Source organism: Sabethes cyaneus, chromosome 3, assembly GCF_943734655.1.
Source record: "Sabethes cyaneus chromosome 3, idSabCyanKW18_F2, whole genome shotgun sequence".
NCBI lineage: Eukaryota > Metazoa > Arthropoda > Insecta > Diptera > Culicidae > Sabethes > Sabethes cyaneus.
In genome coordinates this window covers 51,408,441-51,433,482 of record NC_071355.1, presented here as the reverse complement: position 1 = coordinate 51,433,482, position 25,042 = coordinate 51,408,441, and the positions used below count along the sequence as shown (strand labels likewise).

At 40.6% G+C, this 25,042-nt stretch overlaps 4 protein-coding genes across 4 annotated transcripts; 2 read left to right on the top strand and 2 right to left on the bottom strand.

Annotated features, from left to right (window-relative positions):
- Nucleotides 1-3,735: 3,735 nt before the first annotated feature.
- LOC128741953 (acylpyruvase FAHD1, mitochondrial) lies at nt 3,736-16,202 on the top strand. The gene is made up of 4 exons (XM_053838088.1): nt 3,736-3,822; nt 3,910-4,009; nt 4,128-4,451; nt 15,950-16,202. The coding sequence occupies exons 1-4, from the start codon at nt 3,764-3,766 to the stop codon at nt 16,112-16,114; spliced, it is 648 nt and encodes a 215-aa protein (XP_053694063.1). The 5' UTR covers nt 3,736-3,763; the 3' UTR covers nt 16,115-16,202.
- On the bottom strand, nt 16,122-17,772 carry LOC128741952 (phospholipid phosphatase 5). The gene is made up of 3 exons (XM_053838087.1): nt 17,438-17,772; nt 16,724-17,106; nt 16,122-16,666 (listed from the first exon to the last, which is right to left on the bottom strand). The coding sequence occupies exons 1-3, from the start codon at nt 17,536-17,538 to the stop codon at nt 16,254-16,256; spliced, it is 897 nt and encodes a 298-aa protein (XP_053694062.1). The 5' UTR covers nt 17,539-17,772; the 3' UTR covers nt 16,122-16,253.
- Nucleotides 17,773-18,071: 299 nt separating this feature from the next.
- On the bottom strand, nt 18,072-18,864 carry LOC128743515 (coiled-coil domain-containing protein 115). The gene is made up of 2 exons (XM_053840112.1): nt 18,792-18,864; nt 18,072-18,569 (listed from the first exon to the last, which is right to left on the bottom strand). The coding sequence occupies exon 2, from the start codon at nt 18,558-18,560 to the stop codon at nt 18,072-18,074; it is 489 nt and encodes a 162-aa protein (XP_053696087.1). The 5' UTR covers nt 18,561-18,569; nt 18,792-18,864.
- A 212-nt stretch (nt 18,865-19,076) lies between these two features.
- Nucleotides 19,077-22,226, top strand: LOC128742076 (signal recognition particle subunit SRP72). The gene is made up of 4 exons (XM_053838286.1): nt 19,077-19,293; nt 20,145-20,394; nt 20,454-21,944; nt 22,003-22,226. The coding sequence occupies exons 1-4, from the start codon at nt 19,185-19,187 to the stop codon at nt 22,136-22,138; spliced, it is 1,986 nt and encodes a 661-aa protein (XP_053694261.1). The 5' UTR covers nt 19,077-19,184; the 3' UTR covers nt 22,139-22,226.
- The last annotated feature ends 2,816 nt before the right edge of the window (nt 22,227-25,042 follow it).

Below are 25,042 nucleotides of genomic sequence, written 5' to 3'. Positions count from 1 at the left end.
AGCGAATATTCATTCTCCGATCGAATTTCTACCATAATCGTTGGGAAAACGCAATGTGAAACAGATTAAGCACGCTAGATCAGCACAAACAAATCGTGTTTATGAGCATTGTCTGCATAAGCAAATGATGCCATAATGAGTATGACGTTTGAACCATTTTTAATTTGCACGTCGTGCAAACCAACGGGGTTCAAATTAAAAAGTGTTCAGATTAAAAACGGTCAAACGAACGGGGGTCCACGGTATATTTATCAATATCTATTTATCACATATTGAATATTTATGCAGGAATTGATTTACCCCGTGCACACCCCGTCGATAGACAAATTATTGTTAATCAAAATATCTATCCTACCAAGAAAAGAATTATCATTTAGTTCATTGTGCAATTACCAGCCAAAATTATATATTTTAGCCGAGGTTTGTTCCACGCTTGACAATCTCAAACTTGACTGAAGTTTTTGGAGCGTCTTAGTAGAATACGAAACCTGATATTAAAGAAAAGAAAAAACTTATTCCAAATAAATTCTATACTATTAAATAATATTTGTTCACAGTAGATACACATTTCGCATACACTGAAACAAGAATCATGGTAATTGTTACCATATTAGAGGATAAAATTAAGAGGACACACCAGTGAATTTTTGCAGAAAAGATTTCTGTTTAGCTTAAGCAGTGTTCTGGCCAAATTTGCTATGCGTTACTTTCGGCGCCACCCCGATACATAACAAAAATAACAGAATCGTAGTCAAAATTACTAGACATGACCATGAAAGGTGGTAAAATTATCTGAGAACATATTACTTGTACAAGAATCATGGTAAATTTGAATAGCTTTTTCATGGTACTTACAAAAAGTATGCGCACAGATAAACAGACGAGACACTCGCGATAATTCCATCGTCCAATCAAAAACCACTCATTTTTCAAAAAAGCATGTTCCGCAACATGGCCACACCGCGGCGCGCGAGTGTTGCTTTGAGTTTTCAGTATAAAACCATTCAAATGTACAAAACCCTACTGCATAAAACCCTGCAAATGCAAGCTACTCCGCAATATGCATAATAGAGGGTGCTAGTGTGCAAACAAAATGTGCAGGACGATGGTTTTTAAAGGATTTTCTTCTATGTGTCAAGTCAGTTCGTCAGTGGTATGCGTTTTCTGCAAAATTGTAGGATATACCATGGTTTTTGTTTCAGAGTACGACTTGCAGCCTTCAGTGTCTGTTTTTGAACTTCGAAAATAGACACTGATGAAGTCTGCAATAAGTAATAAGTATCTGTCGCGAATAAAAATATTAATAGTGGAATTTAATTGGACAACAAAATTTCTTTTCTTTAATTTCAAATCTCAAACTTGTAAATCTACATCGGCTAAAAACTCGGCGCCTATCATATTTCAGATTATCTCAGAGGCGTTCGTCGATGGCTTCCGACCGACAGGATGCAAATTCAAGTTCGGATGAATGAAAAGTATAATGGCAGGTTGATGAATTTTGACTCAACCGATAATTTTCTATACTAGATCCACAGACGTTCGTCAGTGCTAGATTTCTCATTAAATTTTAATAATACGAATACAATTATATCGAAAATAATGAAAGTTTATAAAATAAATATTTGCTTAAATTTTTTTTTCGCTTGTGTAAACGTCGAACCATCAGTTCAAGGACTTGCCAATGTATGTGGGTAGAATTACAATAGATCCAAATTTGATTATTCAATGAATTTCACACTAATGTTGTTACAGAAGGGCCAAAAGGGATTGGGCGGACCCACAAGCAGAGGCACTTGTGCGCATTCCGGGGTTATAAGAATCGCCTTCCAGCATTAGGATCCTTCCATATTTGCCATATGTGCCATATTTGCTTCAGACCTTAAGGATTCAGGTTGGTAATCCACTCCATCATCCAGCCTTCCACATTTATGATATCAATAATAATACTGTTAATAATATTATATTAAGATGAAATGCGGTATATATGGTAAAAATAGAACAATCTCACCAGCAGTCCTTCGTATGGAATAGAGTAGCGTCCTTTGAGGTTCCATAAGTGCTTCTAATAGTTAATTTAATTTTTCATTCTGGTATCCATGTGCAGTATTAAGACTCGTTTTGGCCAAAGTTGTTACTATATAGCAGGAGATGCTTCATAAGCTAAAACGAAAAAATAATTAAAATAACTTATTAGGCTTACCTATTAGCTAGGCCGTGTGGCTCCGTCGTCTGCCCAAAACCGCGGTTTTGAGACCAGGCAGCCGGGAACCACCCAGCATCGCACCGCTTGGCTACTCAAAAGAGCATTACCAGATATGACCACGTGGAGGCGCTAGGTAGGGGCTTGGGATGGCTAGAGCTCTATATTGGACGCTCTTCATTTGCCATACCCACAAAATCGCTACGCTATGCCTTAATTATTAAATTTAAAAGCAGATGAAAGTCTTTTTGTAGTCTCATCATTCTTCGGAAGCTACACCAACAATTCGTCTTAATAGAGGAGAAAATCCAAAATTTGCAATTTTGATTGTCATGTCGTATCGAACTACTCCAACAGTTGTTACGATTCCATTAGTTGCTGCTCCAACAGCATTTTTCTCGATTCTGACTACACTAACAGTCATACCAGAAGTCGAACCAACGGCTCTAGTAGCTGCTCCAACAGCATTTGCCTCGATTCTGATTGCTACAACAGTCACAGCGTGCCGTCGCATTTGGATTCTTCATAAAAAAGTAGTCGATATTGGTGATTTTGATTCCGAATTCATGTCTTCCTCATTTGTCGATTGCTTTGAAAAAAATGGTGAAAAAATGGCAGACCTTTTCTTGGTTTCCATACGCCCTGTTTAAAATGTATAAACGCTGATTTTCATTAGAAAATTTGTTAGCAATAATTGAATTACTGACGGTGACAAACAACCTATTTTTGAATCATTTTTTGGGTTCAAACTACTTTAAACCTGAATCTGCCAAGTAACGATTAGCATTCGCCTCGAATCTGCATTCCGACCGGACCGTTCCGATCAGAAACCATATTCTGAATTCCAATCGATGTGGCTTTATACTGTTTGATTCTGATCGGAGGGAAATTGCTGATCGAAACAGGTCCGATCTATGCAATGCAGAACAGACACGATTACATTTATTGCACAATGTTTCAATGAAGATAGCTGCTTTGAAATGACATCAACTTGCTTTTGGCCCTAATATTACCTAGTTGTTGAACCTAGGAGTTGCTTTATTTAACTTAACTGTCAATATAGTGCGAATTATAATCTAAATGAATCCATTGCTTTAACTAATACAATTCAATTTGTTCAATTTTCAGAGGTTTTTTCAAATCGCTAGCGCATGCCGTAACGTTTTTGTAGGTACCTACCCGAAATTATAGTTTGTTGATGATTTCTAATTTATTTTTAGGTCTACGAAACAAGTTTTAGTTTTTCAATTTGATTACATAAAGACGCGTATAAACCGAAATGTAAGCTAATCTCGCCAGGTTATTCAACAGCTGCTGCTGTGGGACGATATCATGGCAAACCTGCCTTAACCAGTTCGATGGCTTACCTACTGCGTCAACTGTAACACATCGTATGTACTGCATTAGGAAAATCATGCTAACTTTGTATTGGCTGCTTTACCGTTTACTAGCTGATAACACAACAACGAGACAGGGATTCTAAATAATCACATCGTGTAGTCGCTTGTTCGAAGTGACCGCGCATGAACGTACGAAAGTAAACGCGTTTACCGATCTGTTAGCATGTCTCAAAAGTTTTTTGTATCTACGCGTAAAATTATCGGCGCTGGTGTCAATTACAAGTATGTGTGTGGTTTAAACTTAGTGTCTGATTCGTGCTACTATGTGAATGACCAAATAACTAAATTGAAAACTCTTCACTTTTCTAGGGAAATACTACGGATAACGAATGCTTCTAGACCAGAGAATCCTGTTATATTTTTCAAACCTATATCAACTCTTATCTCAAGCGACGAAGGCATTATCAAGGTCAATAATCGAATATGATAGTAGATTTCTAGAAAGCGTTTATACCGCTTTCTCTCGCTTACACTCTCTACATAACAATGATCATCTATACTGGCTATATTTCAATTCTCCTATACAGGTTCCCAAAGTATTCGGTAAAGTGAATTATGAAGCTGAACTAGGAGTCATCATCGGAAAGTCCTGTAAGGATGTAAACCCGGATCAGGCGATGGGCTGCGTAGCCGGTTACTGCCTAGCGTTAGATATGACTGGTATGGATTTTATAGTTGACGCCCGACCGAAAGGATTACCCTGGTGTTTGGGTAAAGCGTTCGATACGTCTACACCGGTGAGTCGATTCATCACGCCGGAAGAGCTCGGTGACCCAAACGACATACGCGTCTGGTGTAAGGTTAACGAGCAGATGAAACAGGATGATTCAACTAGGAATCTGATTTTTACGGTGAGTTTGGTAAACCAGTTTATCGATCAAAAAATTATATCTTTACGATCACGAAGCTTAATCAAGTATCTAAGTTTGCAATAACTCTATAGCCATTTTGGGTCTATTACCACTTTAGGTTTGGAAATTCATAGCGCAACAATTGGTATGGCCATTTCTATTTGGGCATGGTTAAATTGTTCAGTAAATCCACAGAGAACAGACTACCAGGTAATCGACAAAAAGTGTGTAAAAGGTTTTTATGTAATCTACGAGTAATCCTTCAATAGAGCACCCCTCGAGCAGTAAGTGGCAAACTAAATCTTGATGTCGCTGCCATCGCTGCTATGTAACTCCAGCACAAAGTAATATTGATAAAGGTACATGGATACTTTTTGATGCGTTTGGCAAACTATTTCTGGAGGGCGCCACCGACAGCTTTTACACACAAAAATTCGATTACTTCCTTCGAGCCTGTTAATCTGTTCTCTGTGGTAAATCAGGATTTCTTTTTCAAATTAAAATTTCGCTGTAAAGTAGCGTACCAGAACAAGCCACGCGTATGCTTGGTACGCTACTTTACAGCGAAATTTTGCTTTTTTGATTACTGCACCTCATCCAAGCAGAATTTTAACAAAGTGGTGTATGGGGCATTTGTAGAATTTGTTATTGTCAATTGCAAGGAAAATTGTACCATCCAAAGTGCGATATCGCTCATAAAAGTGCTATTTTGCATTAAATCGCTTCGGTATCTTCGGCGCATTTATTGCTTGGAAGATAACGAAAAAGTGTGCCGAAGATACCGAAACGATTTAATGCAAAATAGCACTTTTATGAGCGATATCGCACTTTGGATGGTATTACCATTTTCCTTGCAATTGACAATATTATTGCGAAGATTCCACCTTTTTAGACTCCCACGCGAAAATTATTAGCGTAGTTATTTCCTGCGTGTTTCACACATGCTTGCAATCTAGCAATTTGAATCATCAGTTTTTTGTTATTGCCTCCTCACTGCACCACTCGTTGCTTGACAAGCATATTTTCAATGTATTTGATAAGTACAGGATAATTATCATTAAAATATGAATGTGCAAAGGACTCGTAAAATTGCTGCAACGCAAGGCACAATAATTGCAAAATTGTTCAAGGCGCTATAAGGCTGCTACCAGTTAGTAGCAAAAAGATTTTTTTGCTGCCAACGGCATTGCAGCCCTATAATGTACAAAAGATAAAACTTAATTTTCTTCAGTAGTATTGAAGATAATTACTAGCTCTACAACTCCCCCATTCACCACTTATCAAATTCTGCTTGGCTGAGGTGCAGTAATCTAAAGTGCAATATCGAAGCGAAAAGGAGCATGTCAAACCTGTGAGAAAACAAGACACTCACTGCCGGCGGTTAACCGCCCGAATGTCGCTGGCTAAGCTGAGTCACCAAGTCACCATGAACTTCTGGGTTCTGGGATAAGGCCCAAACACAATGCATACGGATTTTACTACGTTGCGGCAATTTGACAGTTTTTCTATGGGTTTTCTATCAAATTTCTAAACGTTGTAAAATCCGTATGCATTGTGTCTGGGTCTTAATACTGTTAGCGAACAGGAGGGAATCATCAATAATACGAAAACACTTGAGAAATCCGCGGAAACGTATTTATTACATCGGAGTAAAACAGATAACGTGTCTATTAATCAAGATATACATTTGCAATGTAGAGAAAAAAATTACTTTCATATTGTCCCTTACAAAAAGGGTGTATTCGCGCATCACGTAGCGTAAGTGCTGCCAACACTCCTCCTCGCGAATTCACACTTCAGCTCCAACGTCCACTAACCAGCAGCCAGTCCAATCTCGGCCGCAAACTTCTTCACCTTCGTCGTACCCAAAGGTTTAGTGAAGATATCCGCTATCATCTCGTCTGATGGGCAGTACCGTAGCTCCACTGTTCCTTTAGATACAAGCTCACGAGTGTAATGGTATCTTGTGTCAATGTGCTTGGATCTTTTCTTCTGCTGATCCAGTGCAACAAAGTCCAGACAGCTTTTGTTGTCTTCATACAGTATTGTAGTACCAATCTGCCTTTCGTCCAATTCTTCCAGCAAACTTCGTAACCATACCAACTCCTGTGCTGCCTCGGATAATGCGACATACTCGGCCTCCATTGTTGAAGTTGTAACACAAGTTTGTTTTCTACTGGCCCAGGTAACTGTAGCTCCTCCTATACGAAACACAAAACCACTGCATGACTTTCTGTCGCTGGTATCTCCTGCCCAATCCGCGTCGCAGTAACCAACAAGCTTGAAATCAGATTTCGCGTTTCCTAAACAGAGTCTGTATTCTGCCGTATACAATAAGTAGCGCACAATCCGTTTGGCTTCTATCCAATCGGCGTTCGACGGGCAACTGATTTTTCGACTTAGGATTCCCACGCAAGCTGCTATATCCGGTCGACTGTTTGATGCTAAGTAGAGCAGAGATCCAATTAGACTGTGATAATCGTTGTTATCCTTTAGCTGGTTGTCACATTTTAACTTGAAGTATCCAGGGTCCATTGGATATTTGGATTTCTTTGATTGCTCCAAACCAAAACGCTTAACAATCTTTCGTATAAAGCATTCTTGATTAAGACTGTAGAAACCATCTTTGTCCTTTTGAATACGAATTCCCAGAAAACAATTCACATATCCCAGTTTGGAAATCTTGAGCTTCGCTTGTAAAGCGTTTTCAACGTTCTTTATCGCCTCCTCCTGCTCGCATACAACAAGGATATCATCGACGTATAGTAGCAGATACATCCACAGTTTCCCGTCAACATGTTTTCTGTACAGACACGAATCAGCCTTGCATTGACTGAAGCCAAGCTCCAGTAGAATATCGGTAATCGTTTGATGCCAAACTCTAGCTGCTTGCTTCAAGCCGTAAAGACTTTTCTTTAATCTGCAAACCTGGTTTGACTTATCCTGCACAACGAATCCTGACGGCTGTCGCATGTAGATTTCCACGTTCAGTGTACCGTACAAGTAAGCTGTCTTGACATCCAGATGCTTCACTGCCATTTCCCGCTTTCCTGCGACCGTTAACAGTACACGCAAGGTTGACTGCATAGCGACTGGCGCGAAAATCTGATTATAGTCAGTGCCAAAGCGTTGACTGAATCCTTGAGCAACAAGCCTTGCTTTAAACCTTTCAACGTTGCCATCCGCGTTCAACTTCTTTCGATAGACCCACTTACAGCCGATGACATTTCGATTAACCGGTCGATCAACTAGCTCCCAAGTGTTGCTTGAGATCAATGACTCGTATTCATCCTTCATAGCCTTTAACCATTCATCCTTTTCGTCACTTTCGATAGCTTCTTTGAAAGTTGCTGGTTCTTCGTGCTCCATTGCTATTAATCCCATCACGTAATCGCTAAACCTTGCAGGCAAAACACCTCTTGTCACTCGCGGTTCGCCTTGCGGTTGTGCATCGCTACCACTATCACTTTCGTACTGTTCTGGCTCTTCTTCGCCGTAGTATAAATCTTCAGCGGTATCGTACCCCTGCATATCATCTTCTTGATCAAGTTCGTCACGGCACTTTCTTAGCGGTTCCAAATTAATTTCAGACTCTGCCTTTTCATTTTTATCGTTTAGCACTGTTTCATCACAAATTTTGTTCATTTGCAAGTCTTCTACAAATTTTACGTCACGACTGATTGTTATGCGATCACTGTTCTTGTCAAGAAAACGATATGCCTTTTGTTGGTTTGAGTAACCCACGAACACTAATTTACGAGCTTTCACTTCGAATTTCTTCCTTTTCTCTGCAGGAATCTGCACCCACGCTTCACATCCGAAAATTCTAAAATGTTTGTAGGAAGGTTTCTTGCCGTACCACTTTTCAAACGGGCTCATTCCAATTGACTTGGATGGCAAACGATTTTGAATGTAGGTCGCTGTCAACACTGCTTCACCCCAGTATCGTTGGTCAAGGCCTGCTTCCAATAACATACACATCGTCATCTCCTTCAAATAACGGTTCTTCCTCTCCGCTAAACCGTTCTGTTGAGGGGAATACGGGACAGTAAACTGGCTCAAAATTCCTTCGCTCCTGAGGTAATTTTGCAAATCCTTCCCTGTATATTCGCCTCCGTTATCTGACTGAATAATCCGTGGGGTCTTACCAAGCTGCGTTTTGCAAAACTGCACAAAACCTTTAATTTTCTCCGCCGCCTCTGACTTCGATTTCAGCAAGTAGAGGAACGTCATCCGAGTGTAATCGTCAATGAGAGTGAGAAAATATTTATTTCCGCTTGGTGTATCCGTCATCGGCCCACAAAGGTCGGTATGCACAAGATCGAGTTTTTCTTTTGATCCGCGATCAACCTGCTTTTGGAATGGAACACGAGACATTTTGCCTTCTAAGCAACAACGACAGACTGTTTTTATTCCGCAATCTACCAACTTCATTCCATCAGCGTACCCCTTTGCCGAAATTGCTCGAATCATATCCGCATCACGATGACCGAGTCTACGATGCCATGTGTGCTGGCAATTGGCTGAGTGAGATGACTGTACACTTATCATTGCTTGCTCCGGAGTGCACAATTCATACAAACTACCACGGCGTATCGCTACCGCCGAAACCGTTCCATGTTGATTACGAATTTCACAACGATCGCCGGAAAATACAACACTAAAACCTTTAGATGCAAGGGTACTCACCGAAATCAAACCACTTGTCAACTTTGGCACGAAAAGCACGTCGCGTAGTTCAATATCAACGGCATTACCATCACCGTTTACGCCAACAATCGATCCTTGACCAGATCCAACAGCTTGTGCCTTTTCACCATCGGCCAACAAAACATTTATTCCTTCTGTTGTATTAAACACTTCGAAAAATTTTCTGTCACCTGTCATGTGACGAGATGCACCGCTGTCGATAAACCAACACGAATGTTCTCCGCAATTTACCATCCACGCAAGTGGAGCATCATTAACACTGACTTGTTTTACTTTACATTCTTCTTCCTTTTTCGGTTTGTTCGACGCTTCGTTTTTCTTATAAGAATCCGAACCAAACTGATTTTTTCAACTACGACAATTACGCTTCAGATGACCGGGCTTCTTACAGTGGAAACAGTGACGAGTTTCTTTGTTGTTGCTGCCGGTACCAACATGATTTTTGCGAAAATCTGTTCGTAGCGCTTTTTCACCATTGTCGGTGACAATTCCATGCCTCTCTCTTCGTTTTTCTGCTTCGGCAAGCAACTTCGATTTTACCAGGTCCAAGGTCAATTCCTCTCGCGATCGTTGCTCCAGCGCAGTCGTTAACGGGTCGTATGATTCAGGAAGAGAACACAACAGCATAGCCACCTGCAGCTTCGCTGGAATTGCTTCACCGGCATCTGCAATACGCTGCAACAAATCTGTGAACGTTTGTAAATGTTGCTCCATATTACCGTTTTCTGCCAATTCCAGGCGAGTCAGCTTCTTCAGAAGGTACACTTCCGAGCATTTGTCGTGGTAGTCTTTTAATGCTTTCCAAGCATCTTTCGCGTTTGCACAATTTCGAATCAGGCTTGTCTGGCTGTCTTCAATGCACAAACCGATTGTCGCTCTAGCCTTCATATCCGCTTTTGTCCACGCTGTAGGGAACGAGCCGAGCTAGATGAATCAGCGTAAAACAAATCTAATGAAACTGAATTATTTACTTGAGTGTAACTGAAACCCCTTGCATAGGAAGAATACCGTCACACGAATGATAAGAGACAAGGAGAGAAATGAATCGTTCAATATGAGACTTACGCATACTGTGGCATGATATAGCATGCTCCAAGCAAGAGTTAGTTTTTGGACGAACGTAGACTTTGACGGACGTTGTTCCGTAAGGACTCGGTTGAAAAGGTTGAAAATAACCGACGGACACGACATTGGCGTAGTGCTCCCGAATAGTGAGTATAGTAAATTGATTATATATTGTGGCGTCTGGCAAGCGCCTATTCGAGAAAATTTAAAAGATGCTTGTGCGCATCTGGCTGTTTGCGTAACTGCCTCTGTGAGGGCTATTTTTTGTACATACTTGTGTGTATGATTTGCGTGCCTCTGGGAAGGCAGAATAGTTTACTAAAATACGCTGGTATGCGTTGTTTGTTCGCCTCTGGGAAGGCAGTGTAAATACGTTTGTATGCGATAGCTCCCCTGAGAGGGACTTTTAGCAGCTCGCTTGTGTGCGTCTAACTTTACTGGCGTCTGGCAAACGTCCATTTGAAAAAGTTGAAAAGATGCTTGTGCGCATCTGGTTTTTTTAGCTGCCTCTGTGAGGGCTACTTTCTGCATATGCTTTGTGTGTGATTCGCGTGCTGAAACACGCTGGTATGCGTTGTTTGATCGCCTCTGGGAAGGCAGTGCAAATTCGTTTGTATGCGATAGCTCCCCTGTGAGGGACTTTTAGCAGCTCGCTTGTGTGCGTCTAACTTTACTGGCGTCTGGCAAACGTTCATCTGAGAAAGTTGAAAAGATGCTTGTGCGCATCTGGTTATTTTTAGCTGCCTCTGTGAGGGCTACATTTTGCATATGCTTCGTGTGTGATTCGCGTGCTGAAACACGCTGGTATGCGTTGTTTGATCGCCTCTGGGAAGGCAGTGCAAATTCGTTTGTATGCGATAGCTCCCCTGTGAGGGACTTTTAGCAGCTCGCTTGTGTGCGTCTAACTTTACTGGCGTCTGGCAATCGTCCATTTGAAAGCGTTGAAAAAGATGCTTGTGCGCATCTGGTTATTTTTAGCTGCCTCTGTGAGGACTACATTTTGCATATGCTTTGTGTGTGATTCGCGTGCTGAAACACGCTGGTATGCGTTGTTTGATCGCCTCTGGGAAGGCAGTGCAAATTCGTTTGTATGCGATAGCTCCCCTGTGAGGGACTTTTAGCAGCTCGCTTGTGTGCGTCTAACTTTACTGGCGTCTGGCAAACGTCCATTTGAAAGCGTTGAAAAAGATGCTTGTGCGCATCTGGTTATTTTTAGCTGCCTCTGTGAGGACTACATTTTGCATATGCTTTGTGTGTGATTCGCGTGCTGAAACACGCTGGTATGCGTTGTTTGATCGCCTCTGGGAAGGCAGTGCAAATTCGTTTGTATGCGATAGCTCCCCTGTGAGGGACTTTTAGCAACTCGCTTGTGTGCGTCTGACTTTATTGTAATACGCTGGTGTGCGCGTATTACTGGCGTCTGGATAACGTCCATTTGAGAAAGTTGAAAAGATGCTTGTGCGCATCTGGTTTTTTTTAGCTGCCTCTGTGAGGGCTACATTTTGCATATGTTTTATGTGTGATTCGCGTGCTGAAACACACTGGTATGCGTTGTTTGTTCGCCTCTGGGAAGGCAGTGCAAATTCGTTTGTATGCGATAGCTCCCCTGTGAGGGACTTTTAGCAGCTCGCTTGTGTGCGTCTAACTTTACTGGCGTCTGGCAATCGTCCATTTGAAAGCGTTGAAAAAGATGCTTGTGCGCATCTGGTTATTTTTAGCTGCCTCTGTGAGGACTACATTTTGCATATGCTTTGTGTGTGATTCGCGTGCTGAAACACGCTGGTATGCGTTGTTTGATCGCCTCTGGGAAGGCAGTGCAAATTCGTTTGTATGCGATAGCTCCCCTGTGAGGGACTTTTAGCAGCTCGCTTGTGTGCGTCTAACTTTACTGGCGTCTGGCAAACGTTCATCTGAGAAAGTTGAAAAGATGCTTGTGCGCATCTGATGGTTATGTTTTAGCTGTCTCTGTGAGGGCCACTTTTTGCATATGCTTCGTGTGTGATTCGCGTGCCTCTGGGAAGGTAGAATAGTTTACTGAAACACGCTGATATGCGTAGTTTGATCTGGCCTGCAGAAAATCGCTTGTGTGCGAAGGTTCCCCTAAGAGGTGATGATGAAAATGATGATTATGATGATGGAAATAATTATGGTAATGACGAAACTGATTCTGGTGATATTGAAAGTAAGAATTGCAATGAGGAAAATAATTATAGTAATGACGAAAGTGATGATGAAAATGAGGAAAATGATTATGGTAATGACGAATCTGACGTATGTGATGGCTGTAATGACGAATATTAAGATAAAAATGAAGTAAATGATGGCAATGACGAATCTGATGAAAGTGATGATTGTAAAGACGAAACTAATTAAGGTGATGATGAAAGCGATGATGCTAATAACGAAAATGATGATGGTAATGCCAAAATAGCAATGGTAATGACGAAAATGATGAAGGTAATAACGAAAATGATTATGGTAATGACGATAATGATAGTATTGATGATAGAAAATGATGACGATAATGATAAAAATGATAGTGATAATGACGTAAATGATGATGTCAAAAAATATGCAGACGATATTGACGGTTATTTTAATGATGTTAGTTTTGTTGAAATGGATGATTATCATTTTGATGATGCTGATAGTTTTGATGTCGTGGATAATGTTGAGGAGTTAGATAATGATAACTATTTGATGACGATGTTAATTTTAATTATTTCGATGGCGTAAATGATGATGATTTTGAACGTTTTGATGATGTTGATGATTTTAATTATGTTAACGATTATAATTATGATGATGGAAATGGTAATTATAATGGTAATGACGAAATTGATAGTGGTTATGATGAAAAGGATGCTGATGTCAAAAATGATGATGGTCATGAGATTTTTTTGGTTAATTAATCAGAAGAGTAGAGGAGGGGGTGAATGTAGGGAACGAGCCGAGCTAGATGAATCAGCGTAAAACAAATCTAATGAAACTGAATTATTTACTTGAGTGTAACTGAAACCCCTTGCATAGGAAGAATACCGTCACACGAATGATAAGAGACAAGGAGAGAAATGAATCGTTCAATATGAGACTTACGCATACTGTGGCATGATATAGCATGCTCCAAGCAAGAGTTAGTTTTTGGACGAACGTAGACTTTGACGGACGTTGTTCCGTAAGGACTCGGTTGAAAAGGTTGAAAATAACCGACGGACACGACACACGCTTCTGTTATAGGCTCCGGAACCGGCTCCGAAATGACATGCCACAGCTCATCGCGAATGAGCAGCATTTCGATTTTGAACTTCCAGGACTGATAATTCTGGTTGTTCAACTTCGGGAGTGGAAATCGTGGTTGGTCGGCCATTTTAACAAAATCTTCACTCACGGGATACAGCACAGCAAATCAAAATAAAATCACTGTCCGGCGTCACAAATTTCTTCGCGGTCTTACACGCTGGGCCCATAACCTGTTAGCGAACAGGAGGGAATCATCAATAATACGAAAACACTTGAGAAATCCGCGGAAACGTATTTATTACATCGGAGTAAAACAGATAACGTGTCTATTAATCAAGATATACATTTGCAATGTAGAGAAAAAAATTACTTTCATATTGTCCCTTACAAAAAGGGTGTATTCGCGCATCACGTAGCGTAAGTGCTGCCAACAAATACTAGTGTTGTTGTCCGCGGTTACCAGCGATCCTAAATACACGTACTCATCTGCCACTTCTAATTCGTCGCCGTCAACAATTACCGTCCGTGGGAGGCACGGGTTTGCTTTGAGTCTCTTTCTTTCTCGTATTTGATCTTCGAAGCACTTATATTTGGCACAATCCTCCTAGACTCCGCTTTCGTCGGATCATCCCCTCAAGAGCGATGTTTAAAAGCATGCAAGATAAGCCGTCACCTTATCTCAAACCTTGCCGTGTCTCAAAGGGACTCGAAAGTATCCCCGAGATGCGCACGAAACAAGTTGCGTTAGTTTGTACGGAAAACCATGTTCGTGCAGTATCTGCCATTGGTCTCGATCGACTGTATCGTATGCTGCCTTGAAATCAATAAAGATGTGATGCGATGGCAAGTAGTACTCACGATATTTCTACAGATCTGTCGGATTTGTAAACATCTTGTCCGCAGTTGCGCGGGCCCCCATGAGACCCCCTGATAATCCCTTCTAAACCCTATGCTATCGGTGCCAACCTGTGTAATAGGATCATAATATATTTTTTTTAAAGTGCACCCCCTAGGCCCCCTCCAGAGAAATTTCCAGGCTACGCCAAAAGCGCTAAATTTTGAACCAAAACAGAGATAGGTACTGAACAGGGCAGCGTAATCACCTGCGTAAAATCTTCCGAGGGCCGTCAAGGGACGGATGTTAAGTTTGTCGCCAAAGTTTGTCAAGTATGGGCGCACGCCGCGACAGACAACTGAGCAATACTAAGGCACATCCTCCTCCCAAAGTACTGCTAGACGACAATTGCAGTGAGTTTCGGGTTGAAACCAAAGAGCATTTTAGTGGGTAAGAGACGTAAGTAAGGGTTTGACTTACGTATTGATAAGCATGCAGACTTACCAGCTTAATCTAGGAGCTGCCTAACCTACTGATTTAAGACAATTAAACTTTCGCCGGGACTTGCGAAGGCACGGCCAAGAAATATGTCTATTGAATAACTCGTTATTCAACCACTATATAGCCAATTACCGGGTAGCAGGAGCTTGATAAACTGTTATTCAACAAAAATTTTTGTTGGGCGGGACGCTTGATGGGAGCATGATCCTCGTTGGCTATGAGGCCGGTTAGGCACTTGCAGGTTATTCACAATCACGTGTTCCAATACACTTTCGCTGCATCTTCTTTTCATATTGGCTCACATTCGGGATTTTAACGGTTCTACGTGGTGGAATTTCACTGCACTGCACGACCTACCGATCCTAGCTCGATTTAATACAGTCACCCCTATTCTGCCCGGAATTGCATGGATAGGACACATTCGATAGCCTTAACCCGGCTTCGAAATCTTGGCGGGAACAGAAGAAGGTGATAGGTTGTGCCTTCCGATCGCACACAACGACCAATCGACGGTTCGTTTTGCTTCACAGGACTGGATGATCTCACAGGTATCGCTCGGAATGGAGGATCGAAGCCTGATTGTTTAGAACACATTCAACGGGCTTGATTTCTACACGAATCTTTGGCGAGAATAGAATAAATGTGGCGCAGTTTTTCGCTTGACCGCCCGCAACAGTTAACGGACGCACTGATAATTCGTTTCTAAACCTGACATCGCGGCCACATGGCTACCGCTTCGGAATTATTGACACAAGTTTAACCGATTTCGGCATGTCGTTCTAGCAACCCCTTTTCGCCGGCTTAGGAGGAACTCCTATGCGTTATACGTAACTTCTTTGCACTCGATCGGTCCGTGCAATGGAGCCATTGATAAACGCGGCGTCTCAAGTAGAGGATTTTATTTTAAACTTTAAAAATTTGCAAACTTCGATAAAACAAAAAATAATTTTTCGTAATAATATTATATTTACATTTAATATGGGACAAATTACTGGCCAGGCATTGAGCTTTTCCTCACACAAAAAGCACACGCACGTAATATTTGAGCTTAAAATGTTATTTGGGTAATTTGTTTTCATATGGTATATTTTAGAAAGTAACCAATATTTATGAACAAATTTAGTCACACAAGTTCTTTCATTTTCAGATACCAGAATTAATTTCCTTTACGTCCAAGTACATGTCACTGGAAAAGAATGATTTGATTCTGACGGGCACACCGGCCGGGGCAGGCCCTGTAACAGATGGTGATATCGTGGAATGTGGGCTTGGTGATATTGTACAGATGAAGTTCCATATCAAAAATGAATAAATCCCATTTTTTACCTGTTGTCTATATTGTAAAGTTTGTAAATTCGTTTTAAATAAATCAAAAGCTTGTGCTTATCAATCACAGTACTACCAGCAAATCAATGTTACATTTTAGGGCAACGTACCAACCTTTCAAGCATTCAAGTTAACTTATCACTCTTTTCTTCAGCATCCAGCAGCATTTTTTTCTCTGTATCCATTTCACCGGAACGAGATTCGACGTGGTTTGTGCAGGAGTTTGCACAAACTGCTTGGCAAGACTTTTGAGCTGGACGTTTACTGATGTATGCGAGAAAACCAAAACGGTCTTCCACGGGGGGATAATACTGACGGTAGCAAAGATACGCTTCAACGATTCCTATTAAGGAACCGATAGTAACATCCTGCCAGTGATGATGATAATCGCAAGTACGACTTATCGCAATCATCGTAGCAGCAAACAGTGGAGCTCCTGCCACCAACAGCCTCCACGATTGGCCGCGGCCTCTTTCGGTAAAAACATGCAGTTTGGCAGATAGATAACAAGAAAGAAAACCCAGGGCAGCAAAGGCAACTACAAGTAAATATTTTTATAAAGAGATTTTTTCTTACAACTTTCTATACTACTTACAAGAAGCATGACCGCTGGGAAAACTTTTGCGCCCATCCATTACAGCCCTGCTATCACCAGTACATTGCAGCTCATCATTAGCTATGCCATCTGGGAAGCAACGCCAGAAAAAATCTGGCCTAGGACGACCAACTGCTGCCTTAATGGAATGTGTCACCACTCCGTTCAGGACACAAGCCAGAGTTAGGCCTAACCAAGCCGCTTTCAGCTCTGCAAAGTCTCCGGTACGGAAGTAATATATAAAAAATACAACTGCCACTAAACCAAACGTCGACGGATAGAGGGTAGTTAGAGGAACGTAACTATCGGTGCGTGGATTTTTGTACAACCACATTTCATCCGGCTGAATCTGGCGAATATAGGGTTCCTTGAATTCGAAATATCTATCGGAAAAAAAGATCATCAAATACTTAATAGGTAACTAATACACTTCAAACAGCAAACAAGTGCTCAAGAACAAGCAATATGCGCTGTGTCATGATGATTGAAAATCGCAAATACTAAACTCGTTTTTGTTTGTTTCGCGATACACGTAGGTACCCATATTCTTGGGCAAATCAAAAAGTTCTGGCATGTATGCATCTATTTCACACGCAGACTGAGCGTTAAACCAACAACGTGTCTAATCTATAGCTTAATCTGTTGTAAGCAAAACGAATGAGCAACTGTTCACAGGCGCAAATCTTTAAATCATGTTTATGATTGATTACTTACATGTATATAGCAAATAATGCCAGCCGAATAACAATTTCCTGAAACAGATTCAAATCCGGACTAGACCTGGATGAGGCCATCAAGGGTCCGTTATTCTTCATCCTATTTCACCAACTTCACTTATAATATGAAAGACCACGTAAATTGATTGACTAACGAAATGAAACGAGCTTCAATGGATTGAAACCGCTATGAATAATTCAAGGTGAAAGTCAACTTTTTTGGCAGATAAACGAAACGGTAGATGATTTTTTGTCTGAAATCCACCTCACCTCACCTAAAGGGTGATGGTAGGGCTCTTCTGAAGCGTGAACTGCGCTCTCTGTTGCACTGGTATGATCCAACTGGCGGACATCGTGAACCATTCATACCTCAGACATCGTCAGTCGTATATATCACCTGAATTACCAACACTTATAAAAGCTTGACTTAGATTATTTCATCGAGTGTATAGATGCTGATGATGCTGTGAAAACTAAATAGAACTTGTTTTGCGAGGCTGATACTGAATGACAGTGTATACGAATGACTACCATGACTATACACCTATTACTTGTTCTGTCATCATTCATTGTTGTATGAATTTTCAATAGATTGAGTGCGAGACAAGATAAAATGATTTTTTAGATAAAATTTACATATTATTTTTCATTTTGTTAAGTTCTTCAAACTTTAATAGTATGCTTCTTAGCTCAATCTGTACATTCGCACATTCTACTACAAATTCCACCGATCGGGTAAACTTTTTGCGCGCATCCTGTAATGTAGGTGGAATCAAAACACCAAACCACCTAATAGGATCAATATATCCATTGTCCTTGTCCACTGGATGCTGTTCTAACTTTAGTTTTGTGATTCCTTCGTCATCCTTGCTTTCCGTCACCGTGTTCAGAGCGTTGAATTCTTTGTAATCTTCAGTGGGTAGTTGCACCGACGAGACCGAGTTTGGTCCTTTGTGGTACCGCGTTTGAGCTAGATTTAGCCGACCTTCGTTTGTTATCGCCTCGATGGTTGTTTTCAACTTTACCTCTTGCTCCACCAGCTCCAGCGAACGGATAAGTAACTCGTCCATTAACAAGCAAACTTCTTCACGAGTTTCCGGCATCGTGGAATTTGAAAACATTTTCACAAACTATTTTAGTGGCAATTTCTGTTGATTGAAAAGTACTAGAAGTATTCACATCACATGTAAACAGTAACCACTCGCACCATGTGACACAAACCATTACACGCAATACCCATACCAGGCGTATGAAACTGAAGGGTAAAGAAGTAGCTAACATCTTTTTACGCTTCCTACACGTCCGACACAAAAAGAAAAAAAGCAAAAAAGTAACTTTGTTCGGGAGCTTACCAATACTGATTCATCCGAGGCTGAAGTTAGAGCGGGCTACTCACAAATACATTTTGTCCGAAGCAAAGTTTGTTGTGGGCTAGATGAGATGTTGGCTACACGAAAAATGTATGGGAATGACATTTGTGACAGCGGGGTGACCCATACCAACAAGCATATCGCTATAAAAAAGTGTTACGATTTTGACAGCTCAGTAGTTTTATAGCATCTTTTTATGGCTGGTTGGCCAACCCATTTGCCAAGTTTGCCAGCATGTCATCGGTATGTCAATGTCAAAGAAAATTGTGAAAAGCTGTAAACGTTGAAATTGGAAGCTGCAGCAAATCATTCACGAGATTCGTGAAAAACCAAGTGTTTTTCTCCAATAACTATTAACATTGTTGCTTTCCCAACATGTCCAAGGCCGAAGGCAAAGAAGTGACTATAAGGCAGCTCTACACTGAGCTGAACAAGCAAGGTTCAAATGGGGAATATGAGAAGGCATTGAAATCAGCCAACAAAAGTAAGTCCTTTTTGTAGTTTTGGTATATACTTTACCATTTATAATGCTTACCGATGTATTAAGTGAGTGGAATAGGTCGTTGCTGAATAATTTGATTTTATGCGTACATAATCTATGCGTTCGTTTATCCAATAACCTACAGTTTAAAAGCAATTCCTGTTAATTGCATATTGAGGTTACTTTTGTTATTGTGGCTTGGGAAGAAAAAATGATTCCATTCTGGTTTAGTGAAGGGAATGGCTATACTCATATCATATCGCAGAGCCTTCGTTAAGGTTCAGACACAATGCATATAGATTTTAATATGTTGCGGAAATCTCAGTATCTGACAGTTTTTCATGAATTTTCGTAGTCGCGTAGGTTTCGTGGTAGACTACGCCTTTCACCTGCTGATAGCCCTTGATGATGAGTCGGCCTTTGTGTCTCTCCAACGATCCCTGTGCCTTCGTTTTGATCTTGTAGAACCATTTCGGCTTGAGCGATTTCCTTCCTGGGGGCAAGTCCGTGAGCTCCCTGCATGTCGATTCCTCCGAGCTCGTGGATCAGATACGATTGAATGTAACTTTTGGCGGCTTCGTTATCCACTATTATTCGCAATTCCGTTTCACAGAATGAACCATGGTTTTAATAATTGTTTTAGTTTGTGTTTACGATCTTTTAATTATTTTTGTACCGTGTTTAATTTTACGTGTTCAGTGTCACAATAAGAGGTTCAAATTAGTTTTAGAACTGTAATCTGACGATGCAGTCAAAAATGGTAAAATAAAATATGTTTCCTTACAAAGCTAAAAAATTGCTAACAGAAAAAGGGTGGTTCGACAATTCTTTAACAATTCCAAACACTTTTTCAGTCCTGTCGTTGGATCCGAACGAGCAGAAGGCACTTCAGTGTAAGCTGGTTTGCCTTATTCAGGTGTCCAAGTTCGAGGAAGTCCTCAAGTTTCTCGACCGTACCCAACCGACGTATGATTGTACTTTCGAAAGAGCTTATTGCCAGTATCGTTTAAATCAACCGGACGCTGCATACAAGACAATCCAGGACAGTGGTATCAAGCCGTTGCCACCCAATCTAAAGGAACTTATGGCACAGATTTTATATCGGTGAGTTCTTAGTACTATTATAACAAACACTTATTTACTATTTCACATTGTTATTTTAGTTTGGAACGTTTCGAAGAATGTTTTGAGTTGTACAAAGATATCATCAAAAACACGCACGACGATTACGATGATGAACGTACAACTAATTTGAGTGCCGTCGTAGCTAACCTTTGTGTAGAAGGTACCGAAAAGGATTTGCCCAATCTTCGTGAGGACACCTACGAGCTAACGTATAATGCTGGGTGTGCACTTGCTGGGAAACAGCAGTTTCCGGATGCGGAAAAGAAACTGCGCGCTAGTGAGAAACTCTGCCGTGAATTTCTGGAGGAAGATGGAGCAACCGAGGAGGATATAATGGACGAAGCCGCAATTATTAAGGTTCAACTGGCTTACTGTCTGCAAATGCAGGGTAAATCCAAGGAAGCTTCCGCTATTTATATAGATGCCCTGAAAAATAAGGTAAACGATCATGCGCTTACTGCGGTTGCCAGTAACAATTTGGTGGTTATCAATAAGGATCAAAACGTATTTGATTCGAAAAAGAAAATGAAATTAGCGACATCTGATCAAGCTGAACATAAACTAACTACCAAGCAAAAGAAAATAATTGCATTTAACAATTCTTTGTTGGCGTTTTTCACTAACCAAGCGGATTGCCATATGTTGGCCAGTCGATTAGGAAATTCCTATCCAGATATGGAATTCCAGTCCTTGTTGATTCGCGTTAGTCAATTGGCCAGGGATAAGAAATATAAAGATGGCATTGAATTGTTGGAAAATTATTTGAAAAAGCAACCCAAACAGGAATTGGAGCTAAAGTTTGCCATTATTCAACTACATTTATTGGCAGGTAATAAGAAAGCAGCGATAGATCTCCTTGGAGGGCTTGGTGAGGCTAAGTATTGCCCGGGTGTTGTTTCTGCTTTGGTTACCCTATACCTTGGATTAGACAACAAAACTGCAGCTTCTAGCATTTTAAAGAACGCCGTTGAATGGTATAAAAAGAACAAGTCATCTGCTGGCGGAGATCTTACCGATATGTGGCGCCAAGCAGCTAGCTTTCATTTACGCGGTGGGGAATCTGAAACGGCTGCGAAAAGTTTGGAGGAACTTCTTAAAACAAATCCGGCCGATATGAAAATTCTTGCCCAGCTTGTAATTGCCTACGCTCAATTTGACCCGAAAAAAGCTCAGGAAGCCAGCAAAAAATTACCGGCTTTGGACACTCTTACTACTGCATCCGAAATCGACGCACTGGAGGCAACCAATTGGATGATGATTGCCAAAGCTGTTAAGAAAAAAATACCAACATCCTCAGGCAAAACAGATCAATCACCAAGCACCCCCGGTAGCGAAGTGGCAAAGAAAAAGAAAACAATTCGTAAGCGTAAAGGAAAGCTGCCGAAGAACTACGATCCAAGTTCAGCTCCGGATCCAGAGCGTTGGTTGCCACGTTACGAACGTACTGGCTACCGTAAGAAGCGCGATCGCCGTGTCAAGGAAGTGATGAAGGGAAGTCAAGGAACTGCCTATGGACAGGCAGATCAATAGTAAGATAGTTCAATTTGTTTTTTAGCATCTATAACTAAATGCAAATTTTAATTTTAGTGATATGAGCAAGGCGTACAATCAGACTAAACAGTCGCCAGCTACAACGACATCGCATGAGAATGCACCTTCTGGTCCTGCTCCAAGACAGCTACCTCGGAAGAGCCAGCACAAAAAGAAGAAGGGTAAACACTAAGCTCGAGTTTGGAGACGTTCTATATACCCTGCATGTGTTATACAAAATTGTCTAAAATATGTGGTTTTTTTCATAAATTTCATTTAAAATCAATGACGTTTCGAACTGTACTTATTATTTTTTGAAGACTTTTGAATGCGGGGCTCCCGTAATAAGCATAGCTGTACTGTTCATCTTGAAATGTGGCCTTTCTAGATAGGACTGTCTGAAGCCAGTTTGTTGGTGGTTCGGGAGAAGACGGCCTGTGTGTTACTTCTATTTTGTATCCAGGTATTTCGGGCCTGCTGCACAGATCACGTTTTCGTGTTATAGAACCTATAACACCAACAATTTATACCAACAACAAGCGATCGACCAGTGTTCTGCCCATAAATGGAAGACAGTCACATCTGCAAAAACGTGCAACTGCGAAAAACGCTGTTGAAACCACGACAATTTTTCTTTAATATTGAATCGATTTTGGGAACAAATCGTCCAAATCGTCATAAAATCACTTGAATGTACATAACAGAATACTTTTACAAGCAATTTGTTCACAAGTGACCTAAAATTTGCTCCAAAACTTGGAAAAACTGCCGAAGTTACTGATATGCGTTTATTTGAGCTTGAATAAGCAAGAATAAACGCATAACAGTCACAGGCACAGCAAGCCTTGATCCTTGCATTGTCGGTGACTCGGCAGTATTTTCAAGACCACGTGTCGTTGTTGTTTTATTGTATTGTAATTTGTTATCTTGAGATCTCAGAAGCTGGTCGCTTTCCTGTATGTCCGGAACACTCCCAGAACGTGTTCGAGTATGACCAATGTGATCCTGGACACTATATGTGACAACAAATGAACTATTTCAAACTAGTTTTGCAATTTCGAGTAACGACTTAGAGATGTCACATGTTGTATTTTAGTTAAATTCAGAAACTGATCCCCGTAGAGGTATTTGGAACATTCACGGACATGTTTAGATGTGGCCAATGACGTCTTGAACACTTTATACGACTACCAATAGTCTAGATTTGCATATCCGTGTATTTATAGGTGTCACATGATGGGTTTGTTGTGATTCATGGTGCTTCTATGTTCAAGTCCCATATATTCCGGAACTTGTTCCTACTGTAACTTCGGAATCGTACATCCGATCCAAATTCTCCTCAATAGTGTTCTTCTAGGCCATAAAATCTTCCGTTTGGTAGTTGCTGCAGGCGAATCGGTCCAGGCAGTTCCCAAAAACAGATGCTTATTGATATATTTTTACTACTGTGACTGTTATGCGTTTATTTGTAATATGGGACTGACACAGTTTGATATTTTTTTCAACATCTTGGGAACAAACATAACTTTTTTGTTTGAAATATTGAAAGAACAGTTAATTTAAAGATGATTCCCAGGTTTATGTCAAAAGTGGTGAAAATTCAGATGGGACTGTTATGCATTTATGGGCAGTGTTGTCCTTGCAAGTGTGGATTTCTAAGTAGTGGAGTTCACCATATAGTCCTTTTAGATATCATTATCGAAAGTTCGACATCATAGCAGGTACGTATGTTCAGGGACGGTCCAAAACGCACGAGCTATGGGTGTAGTTTCTACAATGATAGCCGAGATGTGGAAACGAGTCCGGACCAGTCCAGTGTTATTAGGCCATCTTCGTTGAACGAAGATGCAGATTGTCCATAAAAGCTGTGAATAGTCTCATCGCACCCACTATTCGTCGACTTCAAAGCTGCATATGATGCCATCAACATTAAAGAGCTTTTATGAAATCACTCTTAAATGAGTTTACCCGTAAATTGGTTGAATTTAGCTAAAACTTGGCTAAAACCTGAGAGAGATTCGCGAAGAGGAAAAAATCTAACGTCAAATGCAGTCAGAACGATTTGTCAAATGCAGCCAGTTATTATCGTTAGTCATAAATAGAAAAGTAATGATGATTCACATAAGTTTTCTGCTGATATTTTTTTGAAAAACTCATTTGGGATTGAATTAATTATTTTTCTTTATTGTAAATTAAATTAATAATTAATTAAATTAATTTTTTGCAAAAACTGAAATACCCGGGGACTAATGAGCACTAAAATATGTCCTTATAAAACGCACATTTTACTCGTCCTATGAGAGCTGCACGCACAAGTTGGATTTATTTGCCCGAAATTGAAAGCAAACGTAATAGGAAGAAGCAAAAGCATGAGAAAAAGAAGACCGTCTTCGCGACTCTCTCTCAGGTTAAAACTACTCAAAATACCCTTAGAATGTACAAACTCAGAATTTGAGTAGTTTTTCATCCAAAAAATTAGTGGGGAACTTGAAAGTGCGTGACAAATAACAGAAAATAATTCAATTACAGTCCCCAGGTAACCGCTAAGCACTGAATTAAGCTTGAAAGCTGCTTTATATTTGCAAGTTACATGCTGCCAGATATAATTCAGCATTGTCAAAGCATAGCAGCTTTAAAATGGCATTCTCAATGCTGAATTAATATTTACTTGAAGCACTATGAAAAGCTGATTAGATGCTCTAAGCAAGCTTTATTGCCGTTACCGGCATCAAAAGAGATTTTGAACACTGCTCACACTTGCAGGAAATCTCCTTGCCAACGTACGCGTGATAACAGAAAAAATGCTTCCCTCTCTTTTTGTCTTACGCAAAATCCTGCACCGTCGATTGAATAAACATCAACACGAATCTATAGGGCATATGCATACGGATAATATGCAAGAAATATTTCTATACATGTATGCCATCACATAAAAAGAAAATAAAAGGTAGGTAATTCTCCCAAAGTGCAACTTATGTGAAAAACAAAATATCTTCCTCCATTCCGCCTCGATAAGCACATCAAACATCCGAGTTAAGAATTTCGGTAATTTAAGTAGAGCTATTGGCAGCTGACTCGCAACTACCGTTTACAGATC